General features: G+C 35.2%; 1 protein-coding gene across 1 annotated transcript; it reads left to right on the top strand.

Annotated features, from left to right (window-relative positions):
- The first annotated feature begins 11,599 nt into the window (after window positions 1-11,599).
- On the top strand, window positions 11,600-20,973 carry LOC149793242 (talin rod domain-containing protein 1-like). Its single transcript, XM_089966329.1, has 4 exons — window positions 11,600-11,734; window positions 12,671-13,412; window positions 18,577-18,966; window positions 20,533-20,973. The coding sequence occupies exons 1-3, from the start codon at window positions 11,672-11,674 to the stop codon at window positions 18,939-18,941; spliced, it is 1,170 nt and encodes a 389-aa protein (XP_089822455.1). The 5' UTR covers window positions 11,600-11,671; the 3' UTR covers window positions 18,942-18,966; window positions 20,533-20,973.
- Window positions 20,974-24,269: the final 3,296 nt, after the last annotated feature.

Here is a 24,269-nt window from a genome sequence, read left to right as displayed (position 1 = left end):
CTTAAATGTGATTAGACTTTAATTGCTCAATGCATTCAACTTTAAAATTTTCTGTAATTCAAAATTCGACACTTCACACACGTGTTCTGTTCTGACAGGGATTAATTTTTAAAAAAATGAGTGGTCTGAATGATTTAATGCTATGGATAGAAAGAAGAGGTATTTTACTTACCATCCGCATACAAAGGTCACTCGAAATAAACTTATTAATTACCGGCGAGCGTCCGATTGTCCGAACTGATAGGAGGGTGAAATACAGCCCGGCCCGTTTGATCCCCGCTGTCAGGAATGTCAGAAGTAAAAAAAATAAAAAAAAGTTCTACTTGGCGCGGTCATACAACTCGACTGAACGGCGGCAGTGACATACCTTTGTATAGATGATGTTGCACTCACCAAAGAGTATTCACAGAGTTCACTGACTTTGTTGAGCACAATGCTCTGAACCAGGTTGTTTTAGCTGCATTTTCAACCCATTACTTGCTACGATGTGGAGGTAACGAGAGCTAGGTCCTTTGTTCAGGTCATAGACACAGCAAGGAAGCCGACCAGGGATGGCCTGAGACACAGGGTGTTTCTACAGCCCTAAAACCACTGATCTAACGCAGTTTCCTTGAATGTCGCTAACAATTAATCAACGTCACTAGGTATAATGCTTAGGTTACAGCAGTGGTTCCCTCCTGTTTCGAGTATGAGGACCCCTTATTTGTACCTTTAGGGCTCCGAAGCTACGTGAATTCGCTGACCCCTTGGAATCTCCGCTCCGGAACCGCGGATCACAGGTTGGGAACCACTGAGTTTCAGTGATTACTTTTGTAGAGATTGTTTTACTTACCATTACGCATACATAAACAAGTTGTATTATTTGGCGGCGAGAAATGCCCAAGAGACCTAAAAGCAAAACTCTACGAAGGCAGTCGAATCCGAGAATGGATAGACAAGGGTCACGCTGTTTTTTTCCTGGCGTAGTTGTTGCTGGATATTAAAAGTGATTATTTCAAATTAGGCATACCACACATGGTCATTACTTTTACGAGTGATATCGGGCCCAATGTACCATTTATATATCCTACCATATAAATGCAATGACGAAATAGTCGTAACTTGTGTACACGACTAAAACAATGTACCTATTTTCCCCTGCGTAATTGGCCCGATTTTAATACTCCTCTTCTCACAATATAGAACTTCTGACCAATTTGACTTTTGAGATTGTATGAATAACGAAAGCGCGTTGGGTGAGTGCGTAATTATCGTAAATAAAACTATAGGGATTGTTTTCATTCATTCATTCATTCATTCATTCATTCATTCATTCATTTGTGCGTACTTTCATTCATTCATTTGTGCGTACTTTCATTCGTTCCTTCGTTTATTTGTGTGCTGGGTCTAATTTTCTTTCCGATAGATGAAAACTTTGGTGTTATGTTGGCTTATGGTTGATTGTGCCCTAAAAAGTACTATAATCAATTTCATTTTCAAAACCAAACCTGTTTAAATGGTATAATTAAATGTCGTAATGTTTTCCCAAGCATCTTTTCTACGACATTAGTGGAGGATTTAGTTCAACAATGAAGTCAATGGAACTTTCGTGGATAAAGTCCGAGTAAATCACATTTATCAAATGATTAAGTAAATCCGTGGATTCTGATTGTTTCATTGCAAGTAATGATGTAATTGCAATGTCATAAATATTTTTTGTTAACTTACTGATTTCTCGATTCTTTCGTTTCTTCTCTCTTTCCTTCTTTAATCATTTTTTATTTCAGGTACGTAGATGACGCAGATTATGTGAATACTTAGTTTTGGATCGTATGACCTCTCACACATAGTTTTTCTACCGTATTATTTATTTATTTATGTATCTATTTATATATATGGGAAATTTTCTACCATATTACTTATTTAGGAAATTTTTTACCGTGTTATTTATTTATTTATTTATCTATTTATTTATTTATTTATCTATTTATTTGTTACTTCATTTATTTATTTATTTATTTATTTATTTATTTATTTATCTATAATGTTGTTGCAGAAATCCCAAACTTTATTTGGGTTTGTTTTTACGGGATCCAATGCCATTGGTCATCACATATGTTTGCAATATTTTTTTATACATATTTTATTGTCAATTTTATTCAATAATATGGGATAGGACATGAGTTGTCTAACTTGTCTAGGTTCTTTACCAAAACATGCAAAAATTGATGCAAAAACGACATTCATTTTACAACAATTCGAGGACGTCCAAGAATCAAGGTAAAAAATATTGTATGTTAGAAGTGTTATGTATATCTATAATTTCTGTATATTTTAGGAACTTAAATTATTGTAAATTAAATCCCAAATAATCCTAAAAGTACAAACGTTTTGAATGTTCCGAATGAATTCCAATAGTCCTGAATGCTTTGATGTGCCACGATGATTTAATCCAGAATGTCTTTGAACGAATTCGTAATAAACCCAAAATATTGTTTATCAGGTCAATGAGCACCGTAGAAATTCAAATGAATGATTTAAATAATTCCTCTGAACACAACAGTAAATAATTCAACAGGCTGATGTTAAGATGAGAATGAATAATATTTGTTTAATTCTACCTTAGATAAAAACTAAGACAGGCTGTGAGACACAAGTTCTCTTTCAGACCACTCTAAGGTCAAAAGGCCATGCAAACATATTTAAAAATTACCATTATCTTAAATTACAATATACAGCCATAAACAAAAGTTAGCTATCCAAACAAGCTGTTTACAAATGACCATTATCTTACAGGCTGATGTTAATCTGAGAATGAATAATATTTGTTTAATTCTACCTTAGATACAATCATGGATACAAGTAATGCACGCTCAATAGCGATACATAACTACAGAAAAAAAAAAAAAAAACCAAAAACCCCCAAAAAACATCCATTTTCGTGGATATATTTCAGGACATTTAGGAGTATGACAGAGTTTGTGTTTTTACATGGTTCGATTTCACCTTTACATTATACACTTAGATTTGTTTTAGTTGTGTGGACAGCTCTCCGACCTCTGGCTATGATGAACCAGGAGGCTTCTATGATGACCTCCTTTGATCGAAAATTTAAAACGTTCGTATATAGGTTTGCCCCCCTCCCGTTCTGTATATATGTGTATTTTTCACAAGGTAAAATCCCTAGAGTTGCACAAGGTCTGTGTTGAAAGATAGGGCGAAAGAGCTGTGATCTTTGGTTATTAAATAAGGGGCAGTAGAAAAAATAGTGCTAAACGTCTTCATTATCATAACCACGTGCATATATAGGATTATTAATTACATTTGCTCTATAAATGTCGAATATATTTTATCCCTCTATAAATATAGAATCTGTGGAGACTAGATGCGTCTTCAAGGTTAGTACCGAGGATGTTAAGGTAACACTGGTTAATATAATACGGGGGTGGTACGTTATTGGAATTGTATAAATGTGTATTTTAAGGTTGAAATATTATGAGGTTTTTGGATATCTTCAGGGAGAGAATTCCATAAGACCAATCGTAGATGGGTGAATGGATGTCTGAAAAATATTAAATCTTGCATCGACTGGTGTTTTTCCTTTGTAAGCTACGTAGTCGATAATGTAATCACTCACATCTCTTTTGTTGAAAGAGGACGCTTAAATAATTAATAACTTGCAATTTATAATAGAATACGTTATGCGTAATCTGTTCTTGTCATTTCGCAGAGTTTCCCAACCAGTGTCTGCACAGAAATACTCGCGAGAGCAACAAATGGCTAGATATGGAGAAATCAGTAACGCTTGATTTTATTTTAATCATTTCTAATCTTCAACAGAGCAGTAATCCAAGACTTCAGAAGCATATTCTAAAATTTGATTTATATATAGTTTGGCTAAAATTGTCCTGCGAAAAGAGTTCTTAGACGCGCATATATATATATATATATATATATATATATATATATATATATATATATATATATATATATATATATATATATTAATAATTATACTAATAATGATTTGTTCATTTAGAATCAGAGGAAAATGTTTGTCCTAAATGACTATGACTTTTAACAGGAAGCGAATTCATATAATCAAAAAGAAATTGAAAACGGAATGTCCACGTGCCTCTTTGTAATTAATAAAACGCATGTTTTCGAAGTGTTAAAAGTAACATGTCATTCGTTTGCCCGTGCTTTAAGATTTTAAGAGCAATATCGATGATCCGTTGTATTTGTAAAGGATATGTTGAAGAAACTGCAAGATAAGTATCATCAGTAAATAGCATTGCAAGCGAGTTCAAATTATCTGCTTTATTGTTAGCATAAAGTTGAATTAGTAAAGGGCCTAGCAAGGAACCTTGCGGAATCACAGCAGTTAGCTGATGTTGTGTTGATAGTGAGTTTCGATAGAAATTTCTGTTAGCGGTTTTCTAAGTAGCTTTCATAATGTTTAAAACAATTTATTAAAGGTTTTAAACGTTTTTTTCTTCCAAAAAGTTGTATTCAAGACCTTGGGATACTTTACTATGTCCACTGACACTGGAACACATTTTTGTATATTGTACCAATGTCTACCCTGCAGAACAGAATTATTTAATATGATTATGGGATACATTTTTGTCTTGTGTACCCATGTCTACCCTGCAGAACAGAATTATTTAATATGATTGTGGAATACATTTTTGTTTTGTGTACCAATGGCTAACCTGCAGAACAGAACTATTCAATGTGATTTGGAATACATTTTGTCTTTTGTACCAAAGTCTGCCCCGCAGAACATAATTATTTAATGCGAACTCGGTTACAGAACTTTATGATGTACCAACCGAGAAGTCGTTGAATTTTTTGGGTGAAGGAGATTTGCATATATAATTTAGTATCTTTACCTTTTGTATTTTATTTTGAAGTACTTCATCTTTATTTGGAAATTTTTACCTTCCTAATCATTTTGTGCAATTTGTTCTTTTTATACTTTTGCAACTTTACATTTAACAGACGGGGGTCCCGAGTGGCCAAGTGGTCTAAAGCGCTCTCCGTTACGGATCACTGCCATCTCACCTCTGTGTGCGTGGGTTCGAGTCTCGGATTCGGCAAATGTGGCATTAATACTGGCTGCCATGTATAGCCTATCGTGTGCTGAAAAATGGCGTTAAACCCCACAACAACAACAACAACATTTAACAGACGCCATGATGCAGATTTTCGCTCTATGCCGTTAAACGCTAATATATACATAACTACATACATACATACATACGCACGCACGCACGCACGAATATATACATACATACATACTGCAATGAAATACATTGAAACGGATTTATAGTTATTTTCATTAGATAAGGGTTGTCAGTCCACGTCGATTCACGCGGAACGAAGTGGCTCAGCGACACTTTACTAACAAAGATTACAACGAATGAATATTATATCGCATGCAAAATATATGTCACACACACACACACACACACACACACACACACACACACACACATTTAAACGGTTTAATGGGAGAAACAGAAAATATGTTTATATTTTGCTGTGCAGTGAAGAACATTTTGAATATTCGTACACATTTTTTATTTCGCATCACGGAGATTTATTTTAATTTTTCAAATTTATTTTTAACCAAAGAATCCAAACTGAATGTTAAACTCAAATTTGAAAAGGTACAAAGGCAAAGTTGTGTACATCAGCATATGCACGGTGATTTTATTTGTTGCTGGGTTTCTTTACTTTTTTTTTTTCTTCTCCAGAATTATGTGCTAGGTCACTAAGATGTTTGATGTTCCGGAATACGATCATATTTGAACGTTTTAGTCGCTAATTATCTCGTAACCTAATCCAGTCTTTGCAGACGGCTACTTGCGCAGCTGTTTTCGAAGTAAGGTGTGAAACTTATCTTTTCAGTAACATTTTTTTGTGCACATTATTACAGTATGCAATAGAACGATGTAGTTTTGTATGAAAGGGTGTAGTTCTGTATTTTGCTTTCCAGCAGAACAATTTAAAGCTGCGAATTGTGTTATATATTTTCGAGGTTTCAAATCTTCAAGCAGTGCATGATATTGTTTAAAATACTGTTTGTTATTTTTCTTTCATTATTGCAATTGTTGTAAAAATCTTACTACATGTTTGTTATTTATTCTAATCATGATCGTATTAATCACATTGCAAACGCTATGTATCTGTCGCAGACCCCACCCATGAGCATGCATATCACAGTTCAGAAGGTCAAATCGCGAGCTTTTACAAAATGTATGCAGCAGATTTGTCGTTAAATTAGTGGGATTGGCCTTCTGGTTTAATTTTTTTTATTTAAAACATTAAAAAATGACAGTAATGAAACAAATTTCACCATTTAAAAAAAAGAAAGAAATTTAAGATGTAAAACTATGGATAATTACAAAGGCATCTCAAATGGTGCTATATCTAAACATATTAAGACCCTCACAAATGTACATTTTTGAAATCCATTAGTGTTCAGAAGTTGGTTGTTATTGAAGTCATCATTTTTTCTTCTTCATAAAATAAGTAAAGATTAATTTTAAAGTATAAAGTATAACTTTTCATAAAAAAATATAAAAATGTTTAAATCAAAGTCCTAAAAGAGTAATTGGAATATAGGACTAGGGAGAAACCATGGAAAAACAAAGCAGCATTTTGAATATGTCACTGTTATTATGTCCTCGGAGTCTTGATATGTTCAGATTCTGGGGAAGGGTTCTCAGTAGACATATCCTCAGGTTTTTGATGCTTAGAATTTAATTGTAACAATTTATGTTACCTGGAAATTCCAGCCATTGGGTTTTTATGATGTGTGTTGATTTGGACCATATCTTGTCTTGATTATCCACATTTCACCTCTGATATAATGTGATATAAGCATGTTGTGTCCATTGACTTTGCCGTTAGTGATTGACAACAGTTCGCATCATGCATCAGTATGAACTGGGCAGAGGTAACAGGTTGCAGTCAGATAGGCATAATGGAATCTGTGTTAGATTATTTTGAGATTATCTTTGATGTTGATGATAGAGGAAGAAGGAATCAGTGATGGCTTGATTGGATTAACTTTTTGATCAAATATCTGCATTTGTTTGCCTATCAATATATATGTGATTCCAACAGTGGTAGGACAAAAATACCACTTTAACTGATGTGTACCACACATACCATTCTATATCTGAAATTGATCCAGATGCCCTTGAACTATACAAGATTCCTATTATTATGTGTTCAAAACACTGCAGAAATCAGTGGGAACCAGTCATCTGGAGACTGAAAATAAAATTGCATTGATGCTTGGATGCGGAATTGGGTTATGAGGGCTGACATGTGTTCAAGACGCTTTTTAATTGGTGACCTTACTATTGTAATTTGTTTAAGGCCAAATGCACTATATTCATGAGTGCCTCATAAGTAATAAAGGGATCAGAGGTGGTCATGGCTTTTAATAAATGTCCGCTGACCTTTTTGTAACTGAGATAAAAGGAGAGACTAACAAAAAAATAAAAATATGATTTTGTTGGCATCACTTGAGTATTTTTTTAATTCTTTTGTTTGTTTATTTATTTTGTTGTTCGGTATGTTTTAAGTGGAATAAGTAAGGGCATTTTATATGTTGTAGATCAGTTCATGTCACAATACCAAAGCATAATCTTTCTCCCAAAGCTAAACAACACACTGGCTAATAATATGAAAGTCATGATTACATCTCATGTCCAACTCAGAAGCTTTTTCCTCAAGAATCAGTGTCATCAGTGTTCACCAGTTAGTGATCTTGGGAATGAAACTAAAAATGCCTGTGGATTTTGTTGAAAAAAATCTTTACAATGAATTATGAGATTTAAACCAATTCCTTCATTGAATTGCCACATACTGGCTTGTGTGTGTGTGTGATTTGGATTTTTAATATAGCTTTAACAATTTTTCAGTCATATAGCTACGATGTCTGTGGTGTGGCAGTTTATAGTGATGTCTAGCACAGGGGCATCATGCCGCAGACATGTACCATGATGTCCCACCCAGTTACATATCCTGACACCAGGCCAACCAGTCCTAACACTAACCTCTTAATGCTGAGTGCCTAGTGATGCAGCTGTTAGTGCCATTATTATAAGTCTTTGGTATGACTCGGCCGGGGATAGAACTCACGACCTCCCGCATCCATGGTGGACACTCAAACCACTAGGCTTCCAGAACAATAATACTGGCTTGTTTTAATTATGGTAATCACAATGGCTAGTATATTTTCTTTTCTGTCTGTATCTCTTCTTCTATGAGGTTTTAACTAAAAGTCTTCTTATGTTTTCTAGCTGGTCCTAAATGAAAATGGTGCCAGTCTGATGTTCAATATTACCACCACAGCACTGAAGACTTTGTTGTTGCTATTCCTCCTAAATAGAAAGTCTTATCTTAAAAATATTGTTATCTTTATGCCTACCAAATTGATGTCTGTATCAGCATGGGGTTTTCACCAGTAGGTTTATTATAATGCCAAGTTGGCCCTAAATGAAAATGGTGCCAGTTGTACATCCAATATGGCTGCCATGACAACTTCCATATCTTAAAAAATTTGTTGTCACTATTTCCCCATAATGGATAATCATTATTACATAGGGTTTTCACATAATACTTCCATTCATGTTTTTTTTTCTTTATACACCACAACAGCTAATGTGAAAATCTTGTTATTGTTGAAGAATATCAGAGATGTTTCAGCATTTGCCAGTTTAAAGAAAGAAATGATCTTGTCTTGAATTCCTGATCATTTTTGCCCAGGAGAGCACCAGTCCCTTCAAGGGACTCTTGTATACACATGATTCAAAGAGAACATCATAGACCAGCATCAGTGCATTATGTACTTGTAGATATGAGTCTATTGTGATGCAATATCAACTATCACCATAAATGTCTACAAATCTGAATGTGACAACCAAAGCTTGACAACTTAAGGGTCAGTTCTAATATAAAACTGTTGGCTGTTAAATAATATTACTTTGTCATTTATACATGTGGCCTGAGTTGTTAGAGTGTCCACTTCAGATGTGGGAGGTCGCAGATTTGATCCCTGGCCAAGTCATACCAAAGACTTATAAAATGGTACTGTCAGCTGCCTTGCTAGGTGCTATGCACTAAGAGGTTAGTGCTAGGACTGGTTGGCCTGGTGTCAGGATAATGTGACTGAGTGGGACATGATGCTACATGTCTGCAGCGTGATGCCCCAGTGCTAGACATCACTGTATACTGTCACACTGCAGACATCATAGTGCTATGACTGAAATTTTTTTAAACCTACATTAAAAATTATAATCACACACACACACGTTTTCTCAGTATGCTTGTGCAGAGTATATATGCATTTTCAATCTGATTAAAATCAGGTCTCCACTGTCTTATGTGGAGATCTGATAGAGCGATATATATATTCATGTTTTAATGACCTTTGGAATTCCTAATCCACTTATTTGTAATAGTATGTCAGAATAAGCATTCCAGATCCATGTTAGGGAGAGTTATTATTAGTAATAATATGTCCCGATTGACGTGTGTCACTTTCAGAAATGTAAAAGTTGTCATATGATTTGCGAAACCACAAGGCCAGTAGAAAATGATTGGTATTCATCAGGTCTTCACATAGAACTGTCGATGTCTTTGTCAGATTGTGTGCATTATTTAGACAGACTATAGCAGTTGGATTTATGTCTGATTTTGTCCAATTGTGTGCGTTATTTAGACAGACTATAGCAGTTGGATTTATGTCTGATTTTGTCAGATTGTGTGCATTATTTAGACAGACTATAGCAGTTGGATTTATGTCTGATTTTGTCAGATTGTGTACATTATTTAGACAGACTGTAGCAGTTGGATTTATGTCTAATTTTGTCAGATTGTGTGCATTATTTAGACAGACTATAGCAGTTGGATTTATGTCTGATTTTGTCAGATTGTGTGCATTATTTAGACAGACTATAGCTTTTCAATTTGTGTCTGATTTTGTCAGATTGTGTGTGTTATTTAGACAGACTATAGCAGTTGGATTTATGTCTGATTTTGTCTGATTGTGTGTGTTATTTAGACATACTATAGCAGTTGGATTTATGTCTGATTTTGTCAGATTGTGTGTGTTATTTAGACAGACTATAGCAGTTGGATTTATGTCTGATTTTGTCAGATTGTGTGCATTGGTTATTTAGACTATAGCAGTTGGATTTATGTCTGGTTACATGCACAGTGGAAACTGAGAATGGAAGTATCAAATGTCACTTTTGCTTGGAAGTATTGGAAGAGTATTGTCTACATTGTAAGTGGAGAGTGGAAAGAAAGTGAGCCTGTTGGCTTAAGAAATAACTTGTACATAGGAGAAAAAAGTTGATATTATTTGTAATTGCTGGCAAACAATACCAAACAGTCTGAATCAGCCAGAGAGTTTGCCAGATGTTGAACATGCAGGCAGCCATCAAGACTTGGGTATATAATAAATAATTTCATATTCTTGTCTATCACACAAACAAACCGGTACAAAATTCAATAAAATATCATCTGTTTAGACCTTACAGCTTGTTGCATCTTTAATTTCTGTCAGATGTAAATTCGGTTCCAGTTTCATTTATATATGAACAGATTACTACCAGTTAAGAAGATTAAGGAAAAGCTGCTCCACATTGCTACTGTACAAACTCATATAGTTGTAATGTTTGATGGTAAGTAGCTCCTCATCCACCTCACAAAGAAATTGTGTTCAAGACCCATGCCCACACTTTATGTGTTTCACTACTTTGAAATACAATTACCTTAAAATTACCTTTTTTTTCTAGGCTTAGGTTTGTGTTTAGCTCAATTTTTCGTGTAACTCATTTAGATGCAATCTGAGGATTAATACACCATTCTATCAAAGCTAGGTAACTCTGACCTATATACATGTAGTGGGCTGTATTAACCTTTGTTTTAAGTTTTCTTGACACTATTTCCTGCATAGTCTTATAACTTTGTATGTAGCTGTGTCATTAAGAGTACTTCCATCTTTTTCAGTTGCATTTAACATTGACCTGGTTTAGCCTTTTGTCTTGGGGTGAGATTTTTATGCATCGTAGAAGTACTAGATTATTCGGACGGAATAAAATCTTTGCAATCCTTCTATACCATTACTGGGAGTTTCCATTTGTTTTGATGAAGTATAATAAAACAATTACTCTGTCTGCTGACTAAAATCAGTCTTTCCAAGGCAGATAATGTCTCAGTAGAGACAGTTATGTTGTGCATTGTATAACAACATTGATCCAGGCATTTAGTATCTCACCTTAAATAACAGTTGGTCTCCTAAAACTGTGAGCTTTTAAAGTCTGGTTTTACCTTAGTGTTTTATTTTTTGGTGATACTATAAGTTATAGCTTACATGGAATGGAGAACAATAGTAGCTTGATTGAGCGTCAGATTCTTAATCCAAGGGTCATGGGTTTTATATTCACCTGTGCCAGCCAGGGTTTGGCTAGCATGGTGTAATTGTGGGAAAGGTGCCAGTACTGTGTTAAAAGTGTCATTAAAACTAGCAAAAATATGCCCAGTTAGCTGTATTTGACCAATTTTTGACCTTGCTTTCAGACAGAAATGATCAGGTGAATCTCTGAGTTCTGCTACAACAGCATGCAGAAAGGTTTAAGGGCCTGGAAAAGGGAAACAATCCATGAAGCTCACCATGTGTTCAAACTATGCTCGCACAATAGCAAGCATCTGTGACCATAATCAGGTAATTATACATATAAAGTTTCGTATATATATATTTACACAATCACTTAGACACATACCAGTATATGTAAGCATTTGCAACTTTCAGTTCAATGCCGTTATTTGGTATTTCCACAATATTGTCCGTTGCACACGCCCACACACACACCCAATCCCCCACACACATCCATCTACCTATCCACCCACCCCACCCCTATACACACACTTTGAACTGAAACTAACCACAATAGAGAAAAGGTCTTACCTTAAGAAATGGAACAAAATAATACAAGACATAGCTACATGATTTGGATAGAGGCTGTTATCTTTGAATAAGACAAACATGTACTAATTGGAATTTATATTTAGTAAGTGCAAACACAGCATGTGATGATCTGTGAAAATTAGTACAGAATGTGATGTCATAAACTTCATGTTATTTGCAAAGTTTTCCAAACATATAACTCGTTTCTTAATTTTTAAACACCCAATTAGATGCAATTTATTAGCATGTCAACTGAGATAGTTCTATACAGATACTGTATAAAAAAATGTGAACCTTTTTGGTCAGCAAAAGAAGTAATGTGAGAAACCAATGGGGCCTTTGTTCTGCAAAGTTGGTAATACTGAAAATACTAAACTTATATTGTGATTCTTTGGTAATGGAAAACAAAGGAACTGATCTCACTATATTAAACATTAAGATCAGTACTTAAAAATTGTGCTTATTTATAGGTTGGAGACACAACAGGAAGCCATATTTGTTTTTTCTTTGGTAATTGTGAAACACATTTATTTAGAGTACAGTCCAGATGAATAGTCATCAGTTTGAAGGATTTAAGTTGACAATTTTTTGTACATCCTTATGTTGCAGTTTTATTGAGTTAATATTTGGGATTTGGGTCTGTATATTGTACTGTATGGTTGACCAGTAACTCAAGAGTGTTTCATTTTTCAGGTGAAGATTCATACTGTGGCAGAGCTCTTGTTACTGTCTGGTAATGTCACATTTGTGAGGCATAGTACAGCTGATGACACTGTCAACCATGACAGAAGTCCCCATGATAGACTACTTGTTCAAGTCAATCGTGTTCTTGACCATGTCAGTCATATTGCCAAATGTGTGAATGATTTCAAAGTAAAATGGAAGAGTGTCTGCGATTCTTTGAACTTAATGGGTGATACTGTTACTTTGCTTGTTCAAACTTGCTCCAATTGTATGTATCAACTTTTGTCCACGTATGATGACTGGGATCCACCTAAAGAAGGACTTATAGATAAATATGATGCCGCACATGCCGGGTTAGAAATACGTCTTAGTTGTATGAGACTGAAGAAGGCAAGGTATGATGAACTGTCACCTCACTTTATTATGGAACTCTGCTCAAATATATCTAAATACATATCGGTTTTGACAGATATATGTCGTAATGCCAGTGAAAAGGCTGATGATCCAGCAGTGCGTGATCAGTTTAAGCTTTGTATCAAGAGCGTCACTTGTGCAGCTGGATGCCTAATAGCCAGCATCAAGTCTTTCAAAATGGAGAACACTCTCACTCATCATTCCAGGGTGCTGGTGTTTTGTGAACCAGTCCTCGCTTCAAGTCAAGCCTTGGTTATATTCGCTACAGAGGATGCATTTTGTGGACCTCCTATAGAGTTGTCAGAGAATGCAAAAGAAATACAGAGAAATATATTTGGTAAAGACATTTACAGTTTAAAAGCATCTGTTTATTAGAAAAATATTTATAAAGTATACATTACCCGATCACATTAGCATCTGAAAATTACTCTCTGATGTTTAAACTGCAGCCCTTGAAAGATTTTATAAAAAGTCTTGCTCTCCCTCTCTCTCTCTCTCTCTCTCTCTCTCTATATATATATATATATATATATATATATATATATATATATATATATATATATATATATATATATACACTAAGGGAAGTAACCTTTGCAAATTAACTCTCCTTGCTCTCACTTGGTAATTACCCATATCCCAGATGTAACCATTTAAACTTTTAGTTATAACTGAACATTGCATCTGAAGAATCTATTACAATTTATATGTAACATTTTAATTTTTCCCAATGAATTTATTTGTATTTATACAATTCATTTATTGGTTGTTATTGTCTGTGTAATATCAATGGGTAACACTAATGTTTTTACCATTGTAACTGTATTGTTAAAATTTGGTTATTATGCACTTGTTATGTCTTCCCAATAACATGAGTTATTTTAACAATTTGTTTATCTGTTGCATGCTCTTTGTTTTTTTCTTCTTTCTTTCATTAAACAATGTCAGTCAAGTGCAGTTGGTGCAGATGCTTTAAGGTCATGGAGGACAACTTGAGGAATGCCTGGCCTGCACAAATTGTTCTTTTTTACCTCTGTAGCTTGCATGCAACATGAGCAGAAGGCCAGTATCTTGAAATTGCAATTAAAGTGATGTGAAAAAAAACAGGCATGCTCTAAATCTTCATTTGAATTCAGAATCATTTAATGACATCGATGTGCCACTTCCGCCCCAAACAAAGATGTGTAAAACAACACCTATGGTGATGATCACTTCAGATCAGTTCAAAGTTACACCAAGTAATTCCACTTAAAAAGCTATATATGAATTGCTTCCAACAATGCATACTAGCATCTAGAATCTCGACAAGTGAGTTTGTCGAAAATAGGACCATGTTTAATCCAGTTCGGCAGTGCACTGGGCATCAGCCCCAATTCACACCCATGCATAAACTGAGAAATATTGAAGCTGGATATATTGGATTACCATCCTACTTAGCCGGCTGGACTGCCCCACAAGATGTATATGATTGGCCATATACCATTGCAGCTACCTACCAACTGTTGTAGCCAGATGGACAATCAATGTATGGCTATACTCCTGGACAGCTATATTCCTGGACAGTGTTTACAGGAGATTAAAAATCTCCTAGTGGATGAAGGGATTGGCAAAGACTTGCCAGAGCATTCCGAACTGAACTGAGAGGATGGAAATTAGTTCTAAGGCACCAATCAAGGACAAATACAAAATTCTGCATCCATCTGAATGCCCTCCTCCACCAGCAGTCAGTAATACATACAAGGTCAAAGCTTCAGCAGAGTTTGATGTTAATGATGGCAGGTGTGTGTGCTTAAGAATTTTACCGCAATCATCAAAGATTGAAGAAGTTACTGGGTGTCTGTTGGATAACATTTGTGACTTACTGTACCTCCCGCCATCTGGCACCCCCCCCAGTGGGGACCAGACTCCTTCTGTTTCACCAGACTTTAATTAACCTATTTCAAACAAACAATTGGGACATCCAAGTCATTTTGGAGTGCTTCTGGATCTCATTCATACAGCCCCATCCACTTTCATTGTCCTCCTTCATGGTTGTGGTCCAAGCCGATCCCTTGAAGATGCACATTTTATGGAAGGAGATAGATTTTTTGCTAATAAAGTGGGCAGTGAAGGTAGTCCAATATATGGACTTTCTAGGTTTCTGTTTCAGACTTTTGCTAATTATGATATCCAAGGGAAAATTGAGACCTGTCATAGATTTGAGCACACTCAGTAGAGTTTATTATTGTTTGAAATTTAAAATGATGATGGCAACGTTCCATGCAGTATGATAAATTCACAATCACTCTCAACTTATCTGATGTATATTTACATGCACCCTATCACATGGTGTCATGCAAATACCTTCGCCTTGGCTAATGCTGGATAGTGTAACAATTCCATGACCTTCCATTCTGCCACAGTCTCAGTCCTTGGGCCATTACTGAGATGATGGATGCAGCATGTCCTCCACAGTAATGGTGGCATACTTGGATGATATACCGCAGAACCATTCAGTAAGTTCAATTTAGGTTTGTGATATGAATAACCTTCTACCGCATTCACAGTTTAGGGGGATAATCCATGTGGAGAAGTCATCTTTTGTCCTATTTCCATGTTTTATTTATGCAGCTGAGGAGGTTCTAACTCATCAAGTTAGTTTATCTACCAAAATACATCAACATTATTTTTGGCAGGAATTCTTCAACTTGACCTGCTTAATGTGATAGTGGGCACTAGACATATCTAAGAAAATCAAAACACTGGCCACTTGTCTAAAAGAGGTTATTAGAGTGGTATATTCTAAAATTGTACAGGATGACGTATATCTCATGAAGATTTTGGCTCACGAAATAGAAGTGATTTCCACAAACCTGTCATTTGAATGTATTATTTTAGTATATTGGAGTCGATTGGCTGGACACACACAGTCTACCTTCTCCAGTTTCTATTTGCATGACATGGCCTTGCACAAGAGAGCTGAATCTTGTTGGTTACCAATAGCTGCCCTTTACCATGTCCTGTTCAAAACAGCGCAGCTTCAGCCCTCAGCATGACATTGCAACTTTCGCTGGATTAGCCATATTCATTTTTGACTGCCAGGCAATAACCAGGTGTGGGATCCCACAGGGATCATCCATGCATGTATATAAATGCAGTCTTCAGTCATGCTAACCTCTTGTTAGAGCAGGTTGCTCCTTCTGTAGAACAGTCTTCATGCTCCTACAGGGTGACATAGGTAGAGGTTGTATGCTCATGTCTTTCCTTCTCTTATCAATTATCCTAATGTTGATGTCATCAGGTAATGTACTGGACAGCGAAAGGAATTTGTTTAGTAAATTATGTGGCTCTGAAAATACTTAACTGATCACATTATTATTAGTCCCTTTCACCATTTCCAGCAGATGCGAGCTTTTTTGTTGTATGTTTTGCTTATTCTTCAATTGGTTATATCTTGTATACAGATGATCACCTAATGGGAACATGGGAGGTAATCAGGATGAGTTACTTCCTTTTGTCTATATCATCCATAGACAGAAAAAAAATGAACCATTGATGTATCATATGTAAAACATGATATAAATAATTGTCAGTCTCTAAAGTGACACATAAATATTATAAATATAGGAGTGAAGGTATCTTGCTAACAGTGCCAGGAAACCTGCAGAAGTAAGGAAGATCTCATAAAACATGAGAATAACATCACAGTTCAGTCAGTGCTTCATGACTTGAACCCCATTTTTTAAATTGATTTGGATACCGATACAATTGCATCCTACTGTGTCTGATATTTCAGATACTACACAAATCCACTTTAATGAAGGATTCTCTTTTGAGGACATAATGAGTCCTACAATAATTTAATGCCAGTCGAGACAATTTTATACAATTTGGACTGTGTATCTGCCAAACAGCTTTGGGAAAGAGACCATCGGTCTATTTGTAAATCATGTGGACAGTCTCTTGATCCCACCAGGATTGATATTACATAAACAATCTGATACCCAGTCAGACACAGAAATAACCACAAACATATATGATTCCATGGCAGTTCCATGGCAGTTCTATGTGTTTATTCACATACAATATAGAATAACCAGTACCTGCAATTATAAAATAAATATTTCGAAAGAGTTTCTAGCCAAGAAATTGTTACCCCTAAAGTTTGCAAAAAACCATAATTTGGTTTTTATGTTCTAATGCTATTTATTTCAGTCCTGGCTGCATGAAACAATAATGTCATTTGAAACCTGCTGCATTAAACACTGATGTAAAAAAAACAGCACACTGGCTGCAACAATGGGTTGTGATAATACAAACAACCTAAAATAGGAGAAAGCAGATGTCACATGGCCAAAAAGTGGCAACACCGGTGGGTAGGAGTATATAAACTTTGCACTGTCAAGACAATGATCTGTTGAAAAAAAAATGATTCAGCAAGACCAATTCTCCCTGATGAGTTACACAGATAACAAAACTAGTCAGTGACCTGGGATGATTAGGCTCCCCAGCATATGTGAGGGGATGCCTGTTTATCCTATCTCCTTACTGATGTTGGGTGTAATTTCAGTGTTCAGTGTCACTTTTTTGTCATTTTGGCATAGATGGAGTACAGATTTGTTTTAATCAAAAAATGTATCTGGAATTTGTAAATTGAACATAATTTTTTTTTATCTTGCAGATATCAATCCCCGTCTAGTTTTGTTTGCAGATTGAGAACCAGTCTAGACTTGTTGGCAGATATCAGTCCCAAGTCTAGTTTGTTTGTCAGACTCACATTGATCCCATATTTATTTCATTACGATGACCGGAGTGGCCGAGTGGTCTAAAGTGCTCACTGTTATGGATCACTGCCATCTCACCTCTGTTGGCATGAGTTCAGGTCTTGGATTCGGCTAAGGTGGGTATGTGAGAAAGCTTGCCACTAGCGCTTTCCTGGGTCGGTGGTTCTTTCTGTGGTTTTCCGCGATTTCTTCCTCCACCATTAATACTGTCTGCCATGTATAGCCTATCTTGTGCGGAAAAATGGCATTAAACCCTACAACAACAACACCACCAACAATGAGGAGTTAAATCGATTGAATGCATGGAAATTACACCAAGTTCTGTGTAGCCAGTTTTAGCTCTATATCATTTACAGCAGTTGGTTGTTGTTGTTGTTGTAGGATTTAACGCCATTTTTCAGCACACGATAGGCTATACATGGCGACCAGTTTTAATGATGGAGGAAGAACCCAGAAAACCCTGAAAAGAACCACCGACCATGAGAGGCTACTGGCAAGCTTTCTTACATACTCACATTAGCCAAATCCGAGACTCGAACCCACGCAGACAAAGGTGAGATGGCAGTGATCCGTAACAGAGAGCACTTTAGACCACTCGGCCACTCTGGGCCCCCAACAGCAGTTGGAATAACCTTGTTCATGTAAGCAAATATGGTAACAATATAACATTTTGAATGCTTCAAACAATTTGTGCCAATATAATGAGATAGGGTTATATTTGTATATATATCATTGCAGGTCCATGCATGAACATAGTGTCTGGATGTGTTCAGATATGCAAAGCCATTAGAGAATATATACATGATTCTACCAATCCCTCTCTAGTACAACGAATCCATGCCTGCTTCGAGTCGATACAGAGATCAGCTAACCACCTCATTGAAGAAATCCGGCTTCATCCAGTTTTAGTCAGTACACCAGATTCCATGTCTTCAGTACCTCCGTCACAGAGAGATTCATCTCCAACAGAAAAAGACCAGCATGAAGTCTCAGCAAATAACATCCATACCGTGTCAGTGGATCAGGAGAGAATACGTAATACCTCATCACCAACCTCTAATTCCGGCTCAGATGTATCCACATTATCCACACTGTCAAGATAAATGTTTAAAGTCAGATGTATAAATGGTAATTACCACTCTACTGTCATTTAATTCATTTTCTATCAGTGAGTTTCATTTTCTATCAGTGAGTTTTAAAAAATTTAGGGATGATCATCTTGTTTGTGAATAAATTATGAATGTAACAGCCAAAGCTAGTCTTGTCATTAATAAATCTTCTGTTTGATGAAAACATTCAGCCTTGGCTAATACTCATGGACTTGATTCTGATTTTTAGTAAGTAAAAGAAGGAACATGGAATTTAATTTATTATGTGTAGCAAGCTAGTCATTTGAAGTAGTACCATTAGGAAAATGTTTATGAATTGGGCTGTATGAAAATTATGTGCAGGGATCAAGTTTTGAGATGACATGTTCAGATTGAGATGTGTTATAAATCAGTGTGCATGGGAATCAATTAATTACAGACTTTTAAGAACATATAAGGAGGATTCTGTTTGCACTTGTTTTTATATCCTTTATACCTTAAAATCTAACATTATTTATTCATTTAAAATAATGGCATTGTTTATAAAGTGTTGCATTTAAAAGTATTATCACAATTAAAATTGGAGCAGGCACAGAAGAGATATGTCAGGGAATAACTATGGTATAAAAGATTCACAAAAGGCTATGGAATGAGCATTAATCCTGTGGAAATGAAAGAATACTCACCTTCAGTCTGAATAGTTTTTAATGGGAAAACTTTGAAAAATGAATTTCTTGGGAGGAATTTTAACAAATTAACCCCTAGCGACGACTTTATGGGGCAGGAGGTAGTAGCATACTGCCGAGCTCTGTAGTGTCATGATCATGCATGATACACTAAAGTGGGTGGTATTATAGAAAGGTAGACAGATGTAGCTCTACAGTGATACCAAATAATCTGGAATATCTAGTTGCACTACAAAATACAGATAGAAAAAACTCATTTTTTGAACCCGACTTTTGTTAACCCAAAATTCGCCCATGGTCGGAATCTGATTTTGTGTCCGGATTTTAGACTTTTTGGTCTCAGATCTAAGGCAAACCAGTATGAACTGCAAACAGACAGATGAGCCTTTGCAAAAAGTAGCATAAGATGGACATTTGGAATATAGAGTGGTCTCTATACAAAAATAATGACTCCGTTTAGCAAAAAAAAAAGAAAAATAAACGAACTCCAACTTTTACCCTTCTGCTCATGCGCGAGTCAAATAGCCAGCAAAAAACAATGTTTCTAACACAACTAGGCAGTATGTTATTGAAAGATGGCTGGGGATTTGGTGTTTTCGAGTCTGTTCAGAAATAGCTTTCAAAATGTGTTTCCTACTCGATTTTCAGGCGAAAAGGGCAAAATACTCCAGGGGTTAATGTGTTGAAAGATGTAGTTCATTCCATTGCATTAGAATAATAAGTGTTTGTTAAGTATTTACATATATTTTCTTATCTTTGTATTATGTAAGTCACAAATAGAAAGCAAATATGTCAAATATTTTAGTTAATATTATTTCCAGTAATTGTGTGAGAATGCAGTATAGTTAATTTAAGTGGTCATGTAAATTGTGAAGGGATTTTCACTAAAAATACTTATTATGATGTCTACTTGGTTCTAGGTGACACAGGGGTACAGTTGGCTGAGTGGTTTAAGGTGCGTGCCCTTACAAATCAATCATAGATCTTGCCTCTGTCAGCATGGATTCAAGCATCTCTTGACCAACATGGGTATGCAAGAAAGCTTGCCAGTGGTTCTTCCTGGGGTCTTCCCATGCTCTTTCTCCACCAAAATATACTGGCCACCATGTATAGCATATCATTTGGTGAAAAATTATGTTAAATCCCACAAAATCAGATCAAACCCAAACGAAATTGTTGAAGATCTGATGTCCAGAATGGCCTCCATTGCAGCCATCTGTAAAATGTTATCGCTACTAATCCTGAACATAATCATGTTGATAAGGGGTTTTCACCAGAACAAAAATCATCTTTGCTTCTCATCAGAAAGTCATATTGACACATGTATTTCACCAGAAGACTTCTTATGATGTCTAGTTGGTTCTAAAAGAAAATGTCTAACATATCTGCCACAGTAACCTTCTTATTCAACTTGTTAATGCTACTTCTCTATGAATGGTGATATTAACATATTAAAATGATGTAACACCACCTTCCCAACCCACCCAACCATGAACTGTAAAACAGTCTGTAATAATTTTTGCACCATTTAACTCCTCACTAATTTGAATGCTTCTTATTTTTAGAAATTTATTGGAGTCGTTTGTATTAGAGCAACAAATTTGTAATGTTCACATTGTTCTACAAAAGGCAATAACAGTTTGCAAATTTTTGTCACCATATTTGACCTTATGTATAATCACAATGATGTCATGTAATTAAGAGTGTATTATTATCACCACATAATTTCAATTTTAGGAAAATGTTGAGTTTGAATTACAGTTCCTTCAAAACTAAGCTTTTCAAATGTACAGGTACATTTAGAAGGTTAATTACTTTCAGAAAAAAATCAGTTTTCTACAATTTTGCAGTCATATATTAATACTTGATAAAATGTTCTTGTTAATGATCTTAGTTCATACATACTACATACTTGTTTATGAGTTCAACTGCAAACATTGATCCAGATCTACCATTGCATAATGTGTTGTTTGTTTTACTGATTACTCCCAACAAACTGCATAGACCTGGATCTTCTACTGCATTATATGATAGCAGATCTGGTTCATTGCCGTTCACTGTTGCACTTTATAAGTAATTGTGTATATATATAGTAGTACCAGGGTCTTGTAAGTAATTTGTCAGTCACAAGTGCTCTAAATCAACTAAATTTCAACTGGTTCTTAAAAAGTTCTTCGTAGCTTACAATATGCATACATAAGGTGATAATGAAATGCAAATGGTTGAAGTAGTTGAGCCCAGATGTGCTGTGGCAGTTTTGCCTGATGGAGCTGTAGATGAAACACACACACACACACACACACACATATATATATATATATATATATATATATATATATATATATATATATATATATATATATATATATATATATATATATATATATATATATATATATATATAGCAATGTCAGCTTGCTCAGACTACTCTAGTACTAGCATACACAGTTGTTATTTTTTTGTAACACAGGTTACAAAGTTTTAATAACTTTTGAAAAATATAGTTCTCTGTATTACATCATTTCTTTTAGTGTCAGAAAGTAATTTTGGCATAAAAAATGCAGTTGTGTTATAAATGGACTGAAGGTAATGTCCAGTAACAGCAAGATGGTGACAGATTCAGCTATACTGCTTGAAGGTTTTGATTGATTAGTCTGATACATAATAGTGTAATGCACATTGGAGGGTGACTTTTATACTTTTGTTTTGTGTAAAGAATGAGTTGCTGTAATGAGTTGACTGGTATTTAGTTGAATATTAGTGTTCAAGTCTTTATACTTTGATTCATAGGTTGAAAATATACTTTTTCATTCTGTCATTATGAGATTGATTTCATATGATTTATGGGATTGATTTCATATGATATGCTCATTTTTTTGTCAACTATTCATTGAATATCTTTTGGGAGAAGTGCAAGAAATCTCTATATAGATTTTTTTTGAAGTGCAAATGAAGATGCTTTTTAGCATAAATATGGCATACATACTCTTTCATTCATATACTTGACAATATGATTTTACCCATTCAGGACTGTTTCTGGGATTGGCGTATGTCAGTCAGCAAGAAATAAACAACGTACACTGTCAGACATTATTCACTATCATATGAATCCCATGCATGATCATTTTCAGATATGGTACTTGTTTAGTTAAAGATCAAACTTTGGTAATCAAATTTTGTTCATGGCCCCTTCAAAGTTTTGGATGGCTCATTGTTTCTTATAAATGTGGTGTTTTAAAGCTGGGAAATGAGCCATTAGACATGACCGTGTTGGATTAATGTGGTGTTTTAGAGCTGGGAAATGAGCCCTTAGACATGACTGTGTTGGATTAATGAGTAGATGTGGTAAATTTTGCTTATTTATTTGTGTTATGTTTTTCTCTTCAAAGATGCATAAAAACTTAAACTTATATTGAAGTGTCCCATTGTTCGCTTACTTTGCTGTAAGTGTTTAAACTTAGATTTCCATGTAACTCAACTGATTAACTTTTCCAAATTTGAATGAGGGAAAAAGCATGTGCAAGACCATATTTACTTTAGAATGGAAATCTACTTCATTGTTATTACTTAAAGGAATTTTCAGAAATCAATCATTAAGTCTCAGTCACTCATTTAGGAAATGTAATATTGGTTAAGGTAGACCCATTCACTTCATCCTTGTTTTGTTATTTAAAAGTACTTGCTGGAATGGTCACAATGTGGTCTGTAAAGACCCTGATAATGTGTGCATTGGTATGATTTTTTAGTACAGTTAGATAGATACAGGTAGTGATATAGTTGTTCAGCTAGGTGTACTCGTTATATCAGGATGTTTTCAGTATCGGTGCATCTATTTATCATTCCCTGCAATAGTGGGGGTGGACATAGTGTTACATGTTTCCATCTGTTCATCCATTGGTCTGTCTAAGTTTTGTAGTTAGAGATCACTTTTCTGGGACTGTAGAGACTCACCTGTGTTCCATGAGCATCTTGCCAAATAAGATAAAGCATTAACCTTGAGGAAATCTTGTAGTTTTCATCACATTTTTAGAATGCCCAAAAATCAGCATAGTAGAAAAAAAATTGAGATTGTAAATTTGAGTTATATGGATCATGTATATTCCTTTGTTATCATATGATCTCAGATGGCAACCAAGGAGTTGCAGTTTAGAAAATAAAAGGTGTGCATATGCAGGTCCACTGTCTGTTTCTTAGAAGGTTTGCATCAATTTTACACCAAGTATACAACTTTTTTTACCTAAAACTTGTACAAGACTTAATCCAACATAGGAGCCATTTTGGATCAGTGGTTAGTGAGCTGTAGCTGTGACTAAAATGGTGTGGATTACAATCCCACCATCAGATCATTTTGAGTGTTCTAGCATATCTTGTGAGATTTACAGTATTGGATGTATCTGAAATTGGTAATGTTTGCTAAATTTATTTTTTGCAAACTCTTGTACACATAAAGCAGTCTTGCTTGATTCTTGAAAATATCTTTTTTTTTTATTGTGACTATAACACCAAAACATTCTGGTATAATATGGATCACTGCCACATTTGTATCATACATGTATGATGACAATCAGAGGGCTTTTGAATACATGGTTTAGGACTGTCATCTGTGTTTGTCTTGTACGTAAGCTCACATTTGGTTAAATTTATTTCTCAGATAGTG

Source organism: Sinohyriopsis cumingii, chromosome 8 (assembly GCF_028554795.1).
Source record: "Sinohyriopsis cumingii isolate HCF-2022 chromosome 8, ASM2855479v2, whole genome shotgun sequence".
Taxonomy (NCBI): Eukaryota; Metazoa; Mollusca; class Bivalvia; order Unionida; family Unionidae; genus Sinohyriopsis; species Sinohyriopsis cumingii.
The sequence above is the reverse complement of the archived record's forward strand: the minus strand, read 5'-3'. Positions and strand labels throughout refer to the sequence as shown.